Consider the following 18,578-nt stretch of genomic DNA (forward strand, 5'->3'; position numbering starts at 1 on the left):
AGTCCAGAAAATCTGAAATAATTAGGGATAAGCTTAACAAAATATGTGCAAGGTTTGTATCCTAAAAACTGCAAAACATTGATGAGACAAAGACCTAACTAAATGGAGAGACAGGTGACATTCACGAACTGTAAGACTTAAAATAGTTATGATGTCAGCCCTCCCAAAATTGATCTATATATTGAATACAGTGTTAATAAAACTTCAGTAAGATTTTGTAGAAATTGGCAAGCTGATTTTAAAACATATATGGAAAAGCAAAGGACACAGGCTAGTCAAAGCATTGTTTAAAAAAAAAGACAAAGTTGGAGGACTCACAGTACCTGATTAAAAGAATTAACATAATGCTACAGAAATAAGAGGATAGAGTATTAATGAAAGGATAGATGTATAGATCAATGGAACAGAATAGAGTTTAAAAATAAACACCCACATACGTGGTCATTAGGTTTTCAGCACAGGTATCAAGGTAATTCAAAGGAGAAAGAATACATTTTCAACAAATATTTTGACACACCTTTGTTGAAAAAATAAAAAAGAATCTCAACTCATACCTGTTGCCATATACAAAATTAACTCAAAATGGATCATAGATCTAAATGAAAAACCTTAAGCCATAGAACTTCTAAAATAATACATAGGAGAAAATATGTGTGATTTGAGTTAGGCAAAGATTTTTTAAATAGGAGTCAAAAGCACAAATTGTAATAGAAAAATAATAAACTGGACTATCGAAATTGAAAACATCTATACTTCTACAGATGCTGTTGAGAGAATGCTAACACAAGCCAAAGCTTAGGAGAAAATATTTGTTATGCATATTTCTAATAAACTGTTTTTATCTAGATACATAAAGAACTCTCACAACTCAATAATGAAAAGCAAAACATGAGAACACACATTTCGCCAAATGAGAAATATGAACGGCACTAAGGCGCAGAAAAAGACAACATTATTAGCCATTAGAGGAATGCAAATAAAAATCACAATAAGAGACACTACACATTTATTACAGTGAATAAAAATTTTAAATTGACAATATCAAGTACTAGTGAGGGCTGAGAACAGCAGGAATTCTCATACATTTCTGGTGGGTACAACCATTTTGAAAAACAAATTGTCATTTTCTTAAGAAATTAAATTTACACTCGCCATAAGACCTAGTAATCCCACTGCTAGGTATTTACCCAAGAGACATGAAATTTCCAACAAAGACTTATGCACAAAAGTTTATAGAAGCTTTATTCATAGCCCCCTCAAACCGGAAACCACCCAGAAGTCCTTCAATCGGTAGCTGGATAAACAAATGATGGTACCTAACAAATCAACAAACTGACCGATGATATATGCAACATGGATGCATCGTCAAAACAGTATGCTTAATTAAAGAAATCAGATGCAAAGCTATATACTAGATGAATCCATTTACATGACCTTCTAGAAAAGCCAAAACTATAGCAACAGAAATTTCAGTTCACTGATGACCAGAGGGAGTTTGGGGGGTGGGGGGTGGGGAAATAATACTGTTCTCTACTTTGATTATTATGCTGGTTACCCGAGTGTATACATTGGTCAAAATTCTCAAAGCCGGACACCCCCAAAAATGATACTTTTCTGTATATAATGTACACCTCAATGGATCCAACCCTAAAGAAGTTTGGCATTGTGTGCAGGAATTCTCCCTTCTCTGCATCATCAGCAGTTACACTGCTACCCCAATCCACGATGTACGTTTACTACACTCAGTCGTCTCTTGTTTCCAGCTGAGATTAATGAAGGAGCAAGATGTTTGCCCGTGTACAGAAGAGGGATACTGCTTTATCCGTAACCACCTTCCTTTTTCCTTCATATTTTTATAGTCTTCAACATGTCTGAATGGAAGTTAATTTAGTATGGGTTTTGTTGTACTTGATATGAGAATTTTTCTTCCTTGCAAAATTTTGAAGTCATAAAACATTTTGCTTTTAATTGGTCCCACCGGATAGGAATAATTCCCAGAGACGTTTTCATGAAAGATTAATGGTCTAAATGGAATTAAATAATTACAATTTAAATACAGTTCTTAAAAGTTATTTTGTTTAATGTTAAAAATAGTCTTCTACCAAACAATTCTATAAAGATTGGAATTATAAAAGATAATTGAATCTCTATTATTTTGCCTGGTACTATTATTTAAATGTAGAAACATTTGTTGGTTCCAAAAGAATAAAATGTTCTTCCCAAAGTTATCTAGCTAACACTCTCTTTCTTCATATTCATATTAACTATTAGTCTATTTGTCTATTTATTTAAATATGAAAACTTAGCAATTACTTTTGCACATAAAATTAACAGCTTTCAATTATGATTAATTATTGTACCATTTTACCTTAGAATAATAAATATATATGTGTTCACCAACTGATTGAAATAATTTCGATAAAGCACAAAAGGAGATTTTCTTCAGTTTAAGTTACTTCTAAAATGCTCACCTATGTCTGAAAATGTCCGTATTTTAATAACAGATCCAAATGACCTGTCTTGTTTGTATTGCTGATGTAATGATATTGGTTAAAAATGATGTCCCTCTCCTGATCAGTCTCAGGAATGTCAGGAATGACACCAAAACAGGCATTCGGCTATCTGACTTTCCAAAGGAAAGTATATATTTTCCAGAGGCAGTAGATGTTTTAGACTCCACAGGCCATATGGTCTCTGCTACAACTAAATCAATTCTATAGAAAGAGCTCTGTACAAATGTCTAGAAGTCTAGATTAAACAGAAGAGTCAGGCCGAGTTGGAAGGCTGAAACTGACTTCGCCGCATGCTGACTTTTGATTGTTCTCCCCTAGACTGGGACGTCACTGACAGGAAGTCAGCAGGGCAGTTGGCTCCCTGACATTCCAGGGCTAGCTCCACGCCCAGCTTTTCATTCACTCAGTCAGCAAACCTTTATTGAACACCTACTATGTGCCAAGCTCTGTGCTAGGCATCTGGGACACAGTGGTGCATAAAGGAGAGTCTGGTTGGAAAGAGAGAAGTAACCAGCTACACTATAGCGTGCAGGGTAGATTTGAATGTATGAATGGCCCCAATTAGTGGCCCCACCTGTAACCATACCGTTCACCCTGTAACTCTGTAGCTTCTTCCCACTCTGGACTAGCCTAGGGAATTGCTCTGTCCAATAGAATGAATAAAGCAGAAGTGATATTGTGCTAATGTCTCTGAGCTTAAGTCTTGAGAGGCCTTGCCATTTTTGCTCTTTCAGACCTCTGCCCATCGTAAGAACAAGCCTGGGCTGGACTGTTGAAGGATAAGACACCCCAAGAAAAAGAGCCTAGTTATCCCAACTGAGACCATCCTAAACCAACCTATAGCCAGCTGACCACCAAACACGTGAGAAAGCCCAGCCAACATCAGTTGAATTGACCAACTGACTCACACACACATAAGCTGAATTCTGAAGTTTTTGTCACACTGTAATAACTAACTGATACAGAATACTGATGAAGAATGTGCTCAGTTCCAACAGGATACATGGGAACCATTGGAAGACCAGTGTAGGGGGAAAAAAAAAACACAAAGAATACTAATAATAGGTAACTATCGGATAGACACTATGCTAAGTAATGTATTATCACTATTCTCTTTTTTACAGATAAGGTTTTTATGTCCCAGAGAGGTTAAGTAACTAACCATGGCCACATAGCTTATAAAGTGTGATGGACCCAGGACTTGAACCTAGGTCTGTCTGACTCTTGAGGGTAAGGTTTTAATTGCTATGCTATGTCACAAGGGAGAAAAAAAAAGCAAAAAGGTAGTGAGAGGATTCTTTTTATGGATTCTGTGGCTCCATAACTAAAATTAACTCAGTTCATTTCTGCATTCAGTCATTCACTCATTTAAGCTCTATGTTAAACTCAGGCTTTTAATGTCCATTTCAGACCATTCGAAATCCACTAAAGAGAAAAAGGCCATCAGCATGCCAGCATCGGTTGTCCCATAAATCATCTGAATCGAGAAGCGAAGCCAGTGGAGGGGAAGGGTAAAGACGGGGGATGGCAAACAGAAAGAGCATTCAGAACAGGTGTGTTAAATTAACTAATTTCAGATTCCCAGGTATCCACACCAGATCATTTCATCACCATCATGTCCCCCTTGCCAGGTTTACAACAGAGACCCGGAGAAAGAAGCCAACCTTGACCTACATCCACCTGCTGGCAGCCTTTCGCAAACACTCCAGTATTTACACATCCTGGTCTACACTTTCTGCGGCCCTGCCCTTTTTGTTTCTCCCACTTTGCTCTTGGGGAGGAGTGGGGCTGTGGTAGCTAAACTCACTTCCTGGAGCTAGCCAGTTCCTGCCCTGACCCCTCTTCTTGGACAGAGGGAATGCGCACAGTAGCATTTAGGGTTCTCTGATTGCAAGCAAAAAAAATACAGACTGCAGCCAACTTAGGCAAAAAGAAGGGCATTGGAAGAGTCCAGGGTTGCTCAGAGGCCTGGGGGTGGTGGGACGGGGGGCTGAAGAACAAAGCTGGGAAGGAATAGCAGCAAGCAGGGCAACTCTGGGGGTCTCGGAGGCAGGAAATGGTGAATGGGCTTTCTGCGCATTGCTGCCATCATGAACCAGCTGCCGCCAAGTTAGATGTTGTTGCTGTTGTTGTTGTTGTTGTTGTTGTTGTTGTTGTTGTTTTGGCTCCGGATTCCATTTTAGAAAAAGTAAGCAACAGGTTCAGTGGCCAGGTCAGGGTCATGTACCCACTCCTTCGGCCAGAGAAAAGCAAGCACACGTGGATTGACGCCTCCCAAAGATTGCAACAGCTGAGGAGGGGACACTCTCAAAAGGAGATGGGGACATACTTATCCAAAGTATGGAATAGATGCCTCCTGTGCATATTTCCTTCACATCTCAACAAGGGAGGCAGCAGGGATGCTGTATGAGCTCTATGCAAATTCCCAGGTGCCTGCTCCCTCATCCAATGCAGACCTCTCACCGTGGACCCTGGTCATTTGCCAGTCTAACATCCATCCCCCTGCTTCTGGCAATACCCCATGCCCACTTTCAGACCACCTGGTCTGGTCCAGGGGTGGCAGAGCTAGCCATGGAGGTCTTAAGCCAGAGGCTGGTTTATCTGCCTAGACACAACTATTGGTCAAGAGTGGGCACAGGACCTGGGCCAGACCAGTCAGAGTGAACCTCAAGACTTCTAAGAAACAGTTATTTTTTTCCCTCACCATCCTTAAACTTAAATGGTGTTTTACAGCAGTGAAAATACTCTGTATGATACTATAACGGTGAATACATATCACTGTACATGTGTCCAATCCCATGGAACGTGCAACACCCAAAGCGACCTCTAATGTAAACTATGGACTCTGAGCGATTATTACAATACGTCACTATAGAGTCATTGATTTTAACAAGTGTACCACTCTGGCGGGGGACACTGATAACGGGGGCAGCTATGCATGTGTAAGGGCAAGGAGGTTATGGGAAACCCCTGTACCTTATAAAGACATCAGTCATGGGATTTAGAGTCCACTTTATGAGTTCATAACCTGGTATGAAATCATCGTGGCTTAACTAATTACATCTGCAAAAACCCTATTTCCAAATAAGGTCATATGATGAATTGGGGGGTGGGACACCTTTCAACCCAGAACACATATTACGTGCCAAGCATCATAGTACATGCCAGAGGGACTAACATTGTCACTGCCCATGGATTAGCTGATCTGGGGAGATATTGTTCCCACTTGAAAATTACTAGAGTGCATATTGCAGAAGTGTAGGGGAGGAACACTTTTTGCTATCCTAGAGGTCAAAACTAGGTGCTTAGCAGAAGCCAGCCCAGGACATAAAGGTGACATCTCTGGTAGAGGTTAGTGTTAGAGAGGAGCCAGCCCTTTGCTCACCTTCCCAGCTTCCCACTCTTGCCTGCAGAACCCCTCCCCCACAGCGAGACTTCTTTTTTTATTAATAGGCTCTCATCCCTGGCCACGCATCTCAGGCTTTGAGATTTGCCTGTCCTGGTGTTGGCTCTCTCTCTCCTAATCCCTATCTGGCAAGTGGTCCCTGCATTTGAAATTCTCCACCCCATCTGTAGCTCTGCAGCTTTGGTTCGATCCCAGATAATCGTACCCCCTACGTTGCTGCCTCAGACCCAGAGCCCAGCCAATGGCAGTTCATCCAGGCTCTAAGGGACTCAGGCTCTCTCCGTGTTTCTGCTCTGTCATCCTTAGCTCTCCTCATCATATCTTTTGTCTCATGGTTACAAGATGGCTGCTGCCCTTCCAGATCTCAAGTTTGCATTTAAGACAGAATATATGAGAAAAAGAAGCAAGAAATACTGTATCTATATTAAGAAAGGAAAAACTTCCCCCAAAATCCTCAGCTTATGACTCATTGGCCAAAAGCTTCACACGGTAACATCCAGCTGCAAAGGCGTCTACGGAATAAGTAGTTTTAGGTGGACACATTGGCATTCAAACAAAATATGGGTAATGTTAGTAAGGAAGAAGAATAAATTAATATAGGGTGAACCAGGGGTCATATAAAGTTTTATTGAAACACAGCTGCACCCATTTATGTCCAACAGCAGTTTTGAGTAGTTGCGACAGAGACCACAAGGCACACAGAGTCTAAAATATTTACTCTTCAGTCCTTTACAGAAACAGTTTGCCAACTTCTGGGGTACACTATTAGTAGTGTCTACCACCAATGCCAGCAAAGAAAAGACAGGTTTGGTTTTTTTCTTTTTCTGGAAAAAAAAATTTTTTTTAAAAGAACATCCCAATCATGAGAAAAATCAAAACACTTTTTGCTCCTCTAACAATTTTTTTACAGTTTAGTATTAATTTTCACTTTGAATTTCATATAGGATGAATGAAGAGCTTTATAAACTTTTCAGGGCTTAGGGCCAATAAAGGTCTTAAACCAATCTCGATTTTCAAGCACTCCTACCAGAGGTCTGACTTCTATTCATTCTACAAATAGGTACTGAGCATCTGCTATGGCAGGCATTGTGCTAGGTAGGTCCTGGATAAGGACAGGATGAATAGATGGGTGTGTGGGTTGATTAATGGATGGATGGATGGATGGATGGACGGACAGATGGACAACAGACGGAAGATAAACAGAAAGAACCAAAAGAGAGAGACAGATCAAACTGACAATGGCATGCCTTCTCAGTTTTGCCTAGAAAATACATATGTGAGGAGAAGAGGATATAGACTATAGTGGGTATGTGGGTAAAAGGTCTAGCTGCTGCAACAAAGAGATTCCTTTATAACCACAAAGGACATAAGTTGATATCTCTCTCACATAACAGTCTCAAGGTAGGCAGTCCACACTGACAGGTGGCTCTGTTCCACACAATCAGGGACCCTGGCTCTTTCCATCACATTGCTCCCATAGCCCTAAGACATTGACCTCATCTGCATGGTTATGCCTGGGTCATAGACAACTTTTAAGGCTCAGACTTGGAAAGTAGCACACATTGCCTCCCTTTACCATCCACTAAGTCACATGGTTCACCTACCCACAAAGGGAGGCTGGGAAATGTACTATGTAGTCTCTGGCTGGCCAACCAAATGACCGCCATTCAATTATTTTGGACTAATAGGAGAATAAACTTTAGTAGATAATTAGAAGTGTCCACCACATAGAGTAAGCTTGTGAGTCCTTGTTGAACTCAGGGGTGAACTAGTCAACATCCATGTGTTCCCAGGAGCTCTCAGGCTCTATTGGTACAGATCACTGTTCCCTACAGCTGGGAAGTTAATTCTGTTCACCGTGTCTGGTAGAAATCATCTTCTTCTGCCATGATCAGTGGCTCCCAGCTAATGCAAGGAAATAGGATTATACCCATAAAGGCTCCTACTCTCTGGCTTATTATAGCCTTCCATCTGCCACGTCGAAGGTCTTACATTCCTCCTCACACCAAGTACCAGGTAATTACTCTTAAAAAACCTAAAACTTCACCCTTTATGGATGGTTTAAACAATGAACATTCCTTAAGGAAAATGCAAAAGCAAACAATTTTTGCATAATGCATAAGGCCTTACATCCCTAAGAAACAATCCCACATCCCATTTCCCTCATAAAGAACAAAAAGATTGAAATCTATGAAGTTTACTATACTAGCCTATTACAACCTTAATGCAAAGAAGTGAAGCTAATGATGGAATTTCAGGTGGAATGTAAGAGGAGAGAGAAGTTGGAGGCAGGAATACACTTCGGTCTCCTGGCCCACGAGGAGCCCACACTGTGCCCCGCACCCCGCCTGGGCTGCTCCTTATCTCTCTCAGTGAATGTATCTCTTCCCTGGGGGCTCAAGATGGCAGTACATTATTCAGATAAATTAATTCCTATTAATGTGCCAAGGAGAAGGGCCCTTCTAGGAAACCAGGGCCTCTCAGAGAAAAGCTTACTCTGTCATTAAATTATTTCCCATGGAGAAATATCAGGCCTAAGAGAGAAGAGACTCAAGTAGGCATATCTCTTCATTAAACTGAATCCTACAACCTTCAAAGATCGGCCCTTGAAGGAGACTCTCCAAATAGGATTCAGATGACTGGCTCAGCCCCTTTAAGTCTCTTTCCTTCCTCAAATGGATAATTCGATCCCAAAGGTGACAAGGAGACCAGATGGCATCCTCCACCTGGAAACCAGCCCATAACTAGAAAGCAAGAAGTCCCATCCCTAGAGGAAAGGGAAGAGTGGGTTTCATCACAGAGGACCAGAAGGCTGGTGGAAGAGAACAGGGCCTGGGGCAGAGCTCACACTGGAGAATTCAAACCTGCCCTGGGGCTGCTGAGCAGTACTTATTCCCCATAACCTTTCCAGTTCTGCATAGCCCACCAAAGGCTGTGTTAAGCTCAAGCGAAAGTTTATGCAGTTAACATGTGAGACTTTAACTGTACTTCAAAGGTTTTACCTTTTATTATCGAACTTTGTACACAAAAGTAAGAAGACTCCGTGGATAACCGTCCCACCACACACACACACACACACACACACACACACACACACACACACCCCTATACCCAGCGTCAACAATGATGAACATTTTGCCCATCTTGTTTTATCTACTGACGTTCTCCCTGCGTTTTTGGTGAATATTCTGAGCATTTAAAAGCAATTCTTGGACATCTTACCAATAAATTAAATGGCGTTTGAAATACAACAAATAGATGGTCGTCCCTACTTTCAAACATATCAGTTAGTTTTGAATATAGAGGCTGAGACCCACGGTTATAGCCTAGCCCCCTGGTTTTACAATGAAGAGAACTCAGGAGGAGTGAGTCACCCCACGCTGGTGCTTGACCGCGAACGAGGGAGAAGTGGGCCCTCTCCACTGCCCGGTGATGATGGGCCCGGGCTGGTGACCGACTTTGCAGGCTCCGTCCCTCGGAGGGGGCGGAGAACCCTCCAGTCACTGCCGGCAGGAAGAATCTGAAACGTTACCCACGCGCATCTCTGGAGGCGAAGGCAGGATGCCCGACCGGCCTACGGGATGCAGTCGGATCCTGGGACATGCAAGCTGCGGTAACTGGAGCGGGGGATTCTGGGCGGCTGGCAGGAGCGAGATACCGGGGGCTGGGTGCTCTGGAAAGAAGAGGAGGCCTGCTCCCGTGACTGGCGAGATAACCCGGGGCCGAGAGCAGAGTAGGGCCCAGGTCGCCCCTCCGCCACACCGGGCCCCACGTGGGGAGCCAGCCAATGAGGCCAGCTCAGCTCTCGCGCCCAGGACTGGGAACAGGAAGTCATTTCCCTCGGGAGCGGTGCTGGGTGCGACGCTGCAGGTGCGGAGCTCCAGATGCACAGGCAGCCAGTGCAGAAGACGAGGTAGCGCCTCCGGAACGCCAGCTAGGGCACCGGAGTACGCGGTTAGGCAAGGTGTGAGGTGGGTTTTTGCCAAGGGGAGAGAGCCCGGGGAAGGAGCACTGCATTGAGGCTCGGACCGGGCCGCCAGAAGGGTCTCGAATGGAGGACCGGACCGACACATTGAGGTTCGGCCGGGACTGTGAGGCCACCGACCTCTGGGAATGCTGCTGGGAATCTCGGGTTTGGAAAATGGCTGGAAGCCCTGAAAGTGGATGAAAGGAGGGAACTGCGACGAGGTTTGGGAAGAGAGAGCTGGGCTAGGTAGAGAGCACCGGGCTGCTGGGTGTTGGGAGTCGTCTCTTGCTGCGGAGGGACGCGGGGCGGTGCCAAGGCTCGGGGGTGGGGCGCAGTCAGGCCGGGGATCCGGTACGTGGTGAACCTGCAGGAGAGCCCAGTAGAGGGAGTTAGAGGGAGTTAGCCTCAGGAGGAGACGGCGCTGGTGGGGCTTGCAGGAGGGGACCGAGGTTCAAGCACCCATAGGAACTTTCTGCGGCTGCCGCGATCCCCCACCATCAGCTGGCGGGGAGAGCACATGGGCTGGGAGGCGACCGAGACCCCGACGCAAGCCCGACTCTGAAGGCCGAATCTCTGGGGTTACGGCTTTAAGCTTGACACCTGGCCTGCGGGCTCTTTAAGCGAGGAGTTGGGGGCGTGTCAGGAAGTGAGTCGCGGGCCCGCCTCGCGGGAGGAGCGGCCTCGGATGTCCGGCGACTCTCAGGCTGAGCCGGATCCCATGTCGGAGAAAGCGGAACGCCACGGCTAGCGCCGGCCTGGCCTTTCCCTGCGGCCTTCAGACCCGGTCCCTGAGCACCTCTGACCTCCCCTGCACCCCTCTTTCCAGACGCCCCCGCACGCCCTCGCTCCATTCAGCTCCCTGCAGGCCTCCCCTCTCTCCCTGCAGACTCCGCTCTTCCACAGCAGCCCATGCCTCCTTCCCCCTGCACCTATTCCCCACGCTGTCCTCTGATCTTTTCAAGCACCTTCGCCGTGCATTCCTCCTTTTCTCGCCTTCCATTCCTCTCCCCTCCCTTCTTCCCGCCACTCCTCTCTACTAGGCCCCAGCCTTTTCTTCCCTGACAGGTCGTTTGCATGATCGCTGCCTCTTCCCTTTGTCCTATCTCATGTGCCCCCTCAGGGTGGAAGCAGGTTGTGCTGCTCACCCCAAAGAAAAACCTCCCATCCTAGAGGACGGTGGAGAGGCCTCTAGGCCTTACCCCTTGTGACAGTTGAGGGCTTTCAGTTGCAGAAAGAAGTGAGCTCACTGCTCTGTACACCAGTAAATCAGTTCTGACTGTAGGGTGACCCAACTCCTCTGCTACCATGAACAGGGCTCCCCTGAAGCGCTCTAAGATCCTGCACATGGCGCTGATGGGGGCTTCTGACCCCTCCGGTGAGGCAGAGGCCAGCGAGGAGAAGCCCTTTCTGCTTCGGGCACTGCAGATCGCACTGGTGGTCTCTCTCTACTGGGTCACCTCCATCTCCATGGTGTTTCTTAACAAGTACCTACTGGACAGCCCCTCCCTGCAGCTGAACACCCCCATCTTTGTCACCTTCTACCAGTGTCTGGTGACCACACTGCTGTGCAAAGGCCTCAGCACACTGGCTGCCTGCTGCCCTGGTGCGGTGGACTTCCCCACCCTGCGCCTGGACCTCAGGGTGGCCCGCAGCATCTTGCCCCTGTCAGTTGTCTTTATCGGCATGATCACCTTCAATAACCTCTGCCTGAAGTACGTGGGCGTGGCCTTCTACAACGTGGGACGCTCCCTCACCACCGTCTTCAATGTGCTGCTCTCCTACCTGCTGCTCAAGCAGACCACCTCCTTCTATGCCTTGCTCACCTGCAGCATCATCATCGGTGAGTGGTCAGCCAGGGCCGTGGAAAATGGAGGGTAGGGTGTGGGGCTGAAATCCTATGGAACAACCCTGCCAAACATCTTTGGACTTTTATCTGTCCCCCCTCCCTTGATGCCACAGTACTATGAGGAAGAGCCTGAGACCCAGAGAGAGCAAATAATTTGCTCGTGGTCACCCAGCAACTTAGGGGCCCAGGTAGGGTCCCCCACCCCATACAAGGTGGGATTATAATCTATATTTCCCAGAGGGAAAACCAAGGCACAGAGAGGTTAAGTAATTTGTCACACGGCTAAGAAGTAGCAGAGCTGGGATCTGATCTCCAGCAACCAGGCTCCATACTCTTGACTACTATGTTCTATTGCTACTCAAGAGCTCAAGTGTCCTGACTCCCCATCCAGTGCTCTCTAGAAAACAATGTACCCTTTAATAAACATTCCATCACACTGACCTTGCAGGTTCACAATAACACCTGAGACAGTGTCAAGAGAGATGCTTTGAGATATGCTTTAGCTGTCTTTACAGACTTGATCCTCAGAAAATAACAGTTATTGATGGGGACATTACATTAATCATTTCACATGTATCATCTCCTTTGTTCCCAAGAGGTCCCTGGGGAGTAGCATTACTATGATCATCTCCATCCAAACAAGAAAACTGAGGCTCAGAGAGGTCAAGTTACTTGCCCAGGGCCACACAGCTAGGAAGTAACCAGGCTGAGATGCAAACACAGATTGGCCAGACTGCTGGGCCTTTGCTTCTAACCACCCTGTGCTTGTCCCCTACAAGTTAAAGCTGCACTATCTAATACGATAGTCAGTGGCCACATGACTCTTTCAATTTAAATTCCATCAGGTCCTCAAATAACATCATTTCCTTATACCATTGATGAGATGCATGGGAACTTAACTCTTGTTTATATCAATTAACCTATGGCAAAATTGGTTTAGTTATATGACAATTCAGTTGCAGAACCTATGGACATTAAGTGAAGACTTAGTGCAATTCAAATTAAGTGAAATTTTGAAAATTCAGTTTCTCAGTTACGGGTGTTGTAACCTGATTCTCTAGCCACATTTCAAGCGCTCAGTAGCCACATGTGTCCAGTGGTGACTGTACTGGACAGCACAGGTTATAGAACATTTGTTGTTTTATTGTAGCACACCGGGTAAGAGCACCCCCAGCATCCGCTACCCCTGCTGGGGCTCTGTCACCCAGGAATGAGATCTTTCTTTAAACCTGTTCAGGTTTTTCCTGGTGCTGTAAGATTTGTCTTCATTGACCTACATATTCTTCACTGGTGTCTCAGAGGCCCAGGCCACAGTGCGCTGGCTGCAGGAGCGGGGGCCTATCCCATGCCACCTGTCCCAGAAATTGTTCCCTTTGTTGAGCAACCGCTGGATCCAAGGCTGCTCAGTCTAGCCCAAGATTGGGAGGATGGAGGGGAACAGGGTTGGGGGTAAAGCCGAAGGACTGCTAAGCCCCCTGGCAGATCTCTCTCAGCTGCTCCGCCCACCCACCCGCCCCAGGGAGGCCTCACGGTCTCCCACACTTTTCCAAATACCCTAGGGATCTACACTTTAAGGGTGTGTGTGTGTGTGTGTGTGTTTTCGGGGGGGGGGGGGTTGTTCTTGGTGGGAGAATTTGCATACGGGAAGGTGACAGCACTAGGGAAACTAGGCCCAAGTCCGAAAAGTAATCAAAGTAGCTGATAGCGAGATAGCTTCTGAGAAGTTGCATCTGCTGGCTGGCCTGGGGATGCAGGAGCCAGGGGAGCCTATGACCTGGCCCCTCACTGCAGTGGTCCCCCTTCCCTGCTCCTTGTGGGCAAAGATGGGTAACAAGTAACTACTCCAGGTCTCCGCCTCCCCCTGCACCACAGGTCACACTGTCCCTTTCAAAACTCCTGGCCGAGAGTCCCTCTGGGGTCTGGAACCTTGAGGCAGCAGTCCCTCCTGGACTTGGAGCAGGAGGCTGGGAATGCCCTGGCTAAGTCTCCCACCCCCACCCCATGTCCCCTGAACAGGTCTGTGGGTCACCTGTTCGCAAAGGCCTTGCCAACACAGAGAATGCTGGGAATGAGTCCCTACAAAGTAGTAGGAGCCTTGGCTCTAATCTTCACAACCACCTCCAAAACAACTCCATTCACTCATTTCTTCTTTCAACAAATGTTAATTGAGGTGGGGAGGGAGAGGTGGTTGGGGAGGGAGGCTATCCAAGCAGGCCTTCTTGAAGGAAGTACTAGATGGATGTAAGGAAGGAGTGAGGAGAGAATGTTCTAGGCAGAAGAAAGAACATGTGTACTTCTCATGGCTGGGCCCGAGTGAGACTCACCAGACACAAGGCTGCCCAGATTAAGTGAGTCTGAAATATTTCCTGAGAGCAGTGAGGGGCATGGAGGGGCCTTAAGCCAGGACAGTTGCTGAGCAAATCTGTACTTCACAACGATCATTCTGATTGCAACATGGAGAGTAGATTGGTTGGAGAGGGCGTCAAGAGACTGACCCAGATCTCTGCAGCCGAAGGAAATGGTAGCTCAGAGAGGTTAGGTTAACTTTTCCCAGGCCTCCCAGCATGTGGAAGATTCAGCCCTGCCTTCTGAGAAGGTGGGGTCTAGCTTAAGAGACTATACCATCCTAATGGGCAGGTGCCTAGCAACACGGGACTCTTAAAGGCAGGAAGAGGTCTGGGGGCTGCAGATATCAGGAAACACTTCCCCTCTAGAGAGGCCAGCTTTGACCTTGAAGAATGAATAGAAACTCTTGGAGGAAGAGGGTGTTTCCGGTGCAAGGTATGAACAAGGACGCTGAGCCACAGCGTGAGAAGCAGGGGATGAGAGATGGCTCAGGGCGATCGTGGGACAGAGGCAGCTGGCAAAGGTGCAGGAAGCCCAGGTGCCAGGCGGAGGAGTGTAGACTTGACGGCGGGCAGTGAAGCCACGGAGGCTCTGTGAGTAGGAGGCGACACGAGATGAGAGTCCCAGAAAGTGTGACTGTCCCACAAATGATTCTAACTCATTGCAGCCTCCCATTTTACAGACAAGGAAGCCAAGCCTCTGAGACCTTAAATCACTTGCCCAAGGTCACCCTAACCGCTAAATATTCATCCTTCAGAACTCAGTTCAGATGTTACTCTCCAGACGCCCCAGGCCAGCATAGTCGCCCAGTCATGGGTTCTCACAGCAGCCTGTACTGTTTTATGGACCTCATTACAATTGTAACTAAAGAAGTAATTGGGAAATGAATCATGTTAACATCTTTCTCCTCTGCTGGAACGCAAGCTCCATGAAAAGGGCTCATGTCCTGGGCCACTTCCCCAGCCCTTGTATGGCGCTTTGCGTGTAGCAGAGAACTTTGGACATATTTATTGCAGGGAGAGCGGAAAGGATGGGATGGTGAGGGCAGCATTACAGTTTGTGAACTTTGGTGGCACACTTCTCCATCCTTCTTCCTCCCATCCTCATCCCCCTCGCCCTTCTCCTCTCCCTGCTGCAGGCGGCTTCTGGCTTGGTGTGGACCAGGAGGAGGCAGAAGGCACCCTGTCCTGGACGGGCACCCTCTTTGGCGTACTAGCCAGCCTCTGCGTCTCGCTCAACGCCATCTATACCAAGAAGGTGCTCCCAGCGGTGGATGGCAGCATCTGGCGCCTGACCTTTTACAACAATGTCAACGCCTGCGTCCTCTTCCTGCCCCTGCTCCTGCTGCTGGGGGAGCTTCAGGCCCTCTGCCACTTTGCCCAGCTGGGCAGCGCCCACTTCTGGGGCATGATGACGCTGGGAGGCCTGTTTGGCTTCGCCATTGGCTATGTGACAGGACTGCAGATCAAGTTCACCAGTCCCCTGACGCACAACGTGTCGGGCACAGCCAAGGCCTGTGCCCAGACGGTGCTGGCTGTCCTCTACTACGAGGAGACCAAGAGCTTCCTCTGGTGGACGAGCAACATGATGGTGCTGGGCGGCTCCTCTGCCTACACCTGGGTCAGGGGCTGGGAGATGAAGAAGGTTCAGGAGGACCCCAGCTCCAAAGAGGATGAGAAAAGCAGCATGGGGGTGTGAGCTCCTTCGGGGACCCTGGGACAGCCCGGTCTGGGCAAAATGCCCGTGAATGCAGTGAAGTTGGCCCTTTGGACTCAGAGAGCATGGCCTGGAAGGGAATTGTTTACAGACCTGATGGGAATCTGGTGGTCAAAATGGAACCAGTATTTTCAATTAATGTCAGAACATTGCCAATCCTGTCTGTACCCCTTTCCTATTCCTGGGGGTTTGTGTTCCCCTAGGGAGGAGGGACCCCTGTGGGAATAGCCAACTAGGTTCTCTGGAAAAGCATAGCTCTCGGGAGTAGGAGAGGGGCAGCACCCCCTCCAGCCCCCTTCCCAGATCCTTCTACCTCGACATGACCTTTGGGGTTGGGGATGGGCCACAACCTTTAAGGGACAGCATGATGAAGCCAGTGAGTCTTCACTTATACTCAGGGAGAGTACCACAAGCCAACTGCAGGAATTTAGGAAACTTCACATCTCCGGGTCCCAGATCAGGCAGCTCAGCTTTGTCCCCACAAACCAGGCTTCTTTTGGATGGAAGTAGGGGCTGGGCTGAAGGGAGAAATGGATAAGTGTTCTCTCTTCTCTGCACAGAGACCAGCAGGCCCCATGGAAGGGGGCAAAAGATCACTTGTACCTGTACCTGGTCCTAGCACCCCAGGGCTGCTTGGTGTACCCAGGGAATGGGTATACCATGGGAAGGCGCCCTTTCCCCATTATCTGTACCCCATGTTTCCAGCTCATGAACATGGGGACCCAGTCATCTTTTACAGGTTAAGCAGGGTCGTTAACACCCACCAATCCCTGCTTCTGAGCCTCTTCCCTTGGTCGTTGAAAAATTATGTTCTTCTCTGAGGTCAGGGCTAAAGGAACCTGTTTGTCCCCTCATTACACCCGCCTGGCCTCCGTGTAGCTGTCACCCTTGTCCCTTCTGTTGGGCATCTCCTTGGGTGAATTCCTGATGTTTTTAGTCCCTCACAATCCCAGGTGGTTTTTTTGAAATGGATAGGGCCTGACGCCCTGAATTGTGCGTGGTTTAATTAAAATCTGTGTAAGATATTTTGTGTGTGGAATGAGCGCAGGAAGGGGCAGACAGGCCTGGCCAGCGTTTATGAACACAGCCCTGCAGAGAAGCGGTGGGCCTGTTAAGGGCAGGAAGGCTCACGCCTGCCCTCACCAAGCCCAGGTACCAGCACGGAAGCCCATCTAAGAGCCTGTGGTCCCTCGGAACAAGGGGTGGGTCCAAATACCAGGGCTTCTTCCTGGGAGGCGGGCAATTAGACCTCAGGTTGTATATTAGTAATAGCTGCCATTTACTGGGCCCTTGCTGGGGACCAGACAGTGTGCTGAGTGCTCTACATCCATCATTCATCTCCCCAACCACCCCCCCCATTACCCTGTGAGATGGGTGCCTTCACTGATCCATTTTACAGATGAGGAGACTGAGGCTCAGAGAGGAGCACAGGAGGGAAGAGGCAGCAGGATTCAGGCAGAGGGCACTGGCTGCAGGACGTAGGCACTTAACCGCAATGCTTTTAACCACGCCCAGCATTTTCGAGCCTCTAGGATGTGCCAGACACTGCATGTTAATGTAAAGACCCCGATCTGCTTTGAGGGGCTCACACGTAAACACGTGTCCGAGACCCAAAACAAGTTGAATAACAGAAATGGTAACCTGTTGCCCTGAGGTCTCGGAACATGGAGAGACAAAGTCCGGGGGATCAGCCAAGTCTTCATAAGGGCCAGGACCTTCGTACTGAGTCTCACTGGGCAAGTAGGGGACTCTAGGAGGAAGGACAGACCAGCTGCGGGAACAAGGTTAAGCTAGGAAAGAACACATTTGGGGAGTGGCAAGAGGTGTTGTGGGGAACGGGTCGAATGGGAGGGTGGGCCGTGGTATGAAGGGCCTTGAATGCACTGGTCAATCTGCACTCGATCCTATCAATGCTTAAGCCATCGCCGGGCCCCTTAAACGTAAAGGACAGTATCATGTCTGCGTCCCTTGTATCATCAGAAAATCGAGACAACATTCTTAATGTTATTTGCACTTTTTTCTGGAAAGATTCAAGAAAAAGCTAAATTTTAACTTTTTACCAAAAATTTTAAAGACAGACAAAGATGCATGCTTCTGGCTTCATCTCAAATATCAGAACACAACTGAACAACCCACCCCACTCTGCAAACCTCACACACACACACACACACACACACACATGCAGTGTGTGTAGGTGGGTTGGGATCTACACACTGCTGTAGACTTAATTCTGATGCAGATGAAGCCCAGGGACCAGCCAGAGCCAGTCTTCCAGCATCCCAGCCGGCTCACATAGCACCACTGCCCCCAGCTCATCTCTATGGTATTTAAAGGGGCCAAGCCCAGCTCCTGGAATGTGTCCCTTAGAAAAAGGCAGAAGAACTTCTTCCCCGGAGAGCTCAGACTGTACCCCCTTCCCTCTTATCCCTTTCTGAAGGCAAGGATGTGGAAGTCGGGCTTCCCAATAAACAAAAATTAGTGGGTGAAGATGGAGAATTTAGGAACAGCGACCTGTCCTGACACTACCACACACCTCTCTTTCAGAATACATCACTCTTTACTTCTGCTGTTGGCCACTCGACCAGGAGTCAGGAGACCTGGGTTCCACCTCTGAGAAGGCAGGTGGCCTCAGACAGGTCCGCTAACTTTTCTGGGCCTCACTTTTCTTATCTGAGATGTGAAGATAACCTTTGTCCTTCCTGCCACAGAACATGGTTGTGAATTAATACTCAGTATAGTTCTGTGAATACCATGGCTATTATCAACATCAACAAACTCTCTTTA

At 47.6% G+C, this 18,578-nt stretch overlaps 1 protein-coding gene and 1 long non-coding RNA gene across 6 annotated transcripts; one reads left to right on the top strand and one right to left on the bottom strand.

Annotated features, from left to right (window-relative positions):
* Positions 1 to 8,902: 8,902 nt before the first annotated feature.
* On the bottom strand, positions 8,903 to 10,398 carry LOC118602910. The gene is made up of 2 exons (XR_004950978.1): positions 10,144 to 10,398; positions 8,903 to 9,592 (listed from the first exon to the last, which is right to left on the bottom strand). It is a non-coding gene; the product is annotated as an uncharacterized LOC118602910 (long non-coding RNA).
* SLC35C1 (solute carrier family 35 member C1) lies at positions 9,488 to 16,819 on the top strand. Of its 5 annotated transcripts, none has more exons than XM_016146799.2 (3): positions 9,488 to 9,532; positions 11,200 to 11,726; positions 15,217 to 16,819. In XM_016146799.2, exons 1-3 carry the CDS (start codon positions 9,501 to 9,503, stop codon positions 15,774 to 15,776), a joined length of 1,119 nt encoding a protein of 372 aa, XP_016002285.2. In that variant the 5' UTR covers positions 9,488 to 9,500; the 3' UTR covers positions 15,777 to 16,819. The 5 variants fall into 5 exon arrangements, with proteins under 5 accessions (XP_016002285.2, XP_016002284.2, XP_016002286.2 ...); XM_016146798.2 differs by lacking the exon at positions 9,488 to 9,532 and adding an exon at positions 9,772 to 9,789; XM_016146800.2 differs by lacking the exon at positions 9,488 to 9,532 and adding an exon at positions 9,777 to 9,832.
* The last annotated feature ends 1,759 nt before the right edge of the window (positions 16,820 to 18,578 follow it).

The sequence above is a fragment of the Rousettus aegyptiacus genome, unplaced genomic scaffold (assembly GCF_014176215.1).
Source record: "Rousettus aegyptiacus isolate mRouAeg1 unplaced genomic scaffold, mRouAeg1.p scaffold_m13_p_5, whole genome shotgun sequence".
NCBI classification, from domain to species: Eukaryota; Metazoa; Chordata; class Mammalia; order Chiroptera; family Pteropodidae; genus Rousettus; species Rousettus aegyptiacus.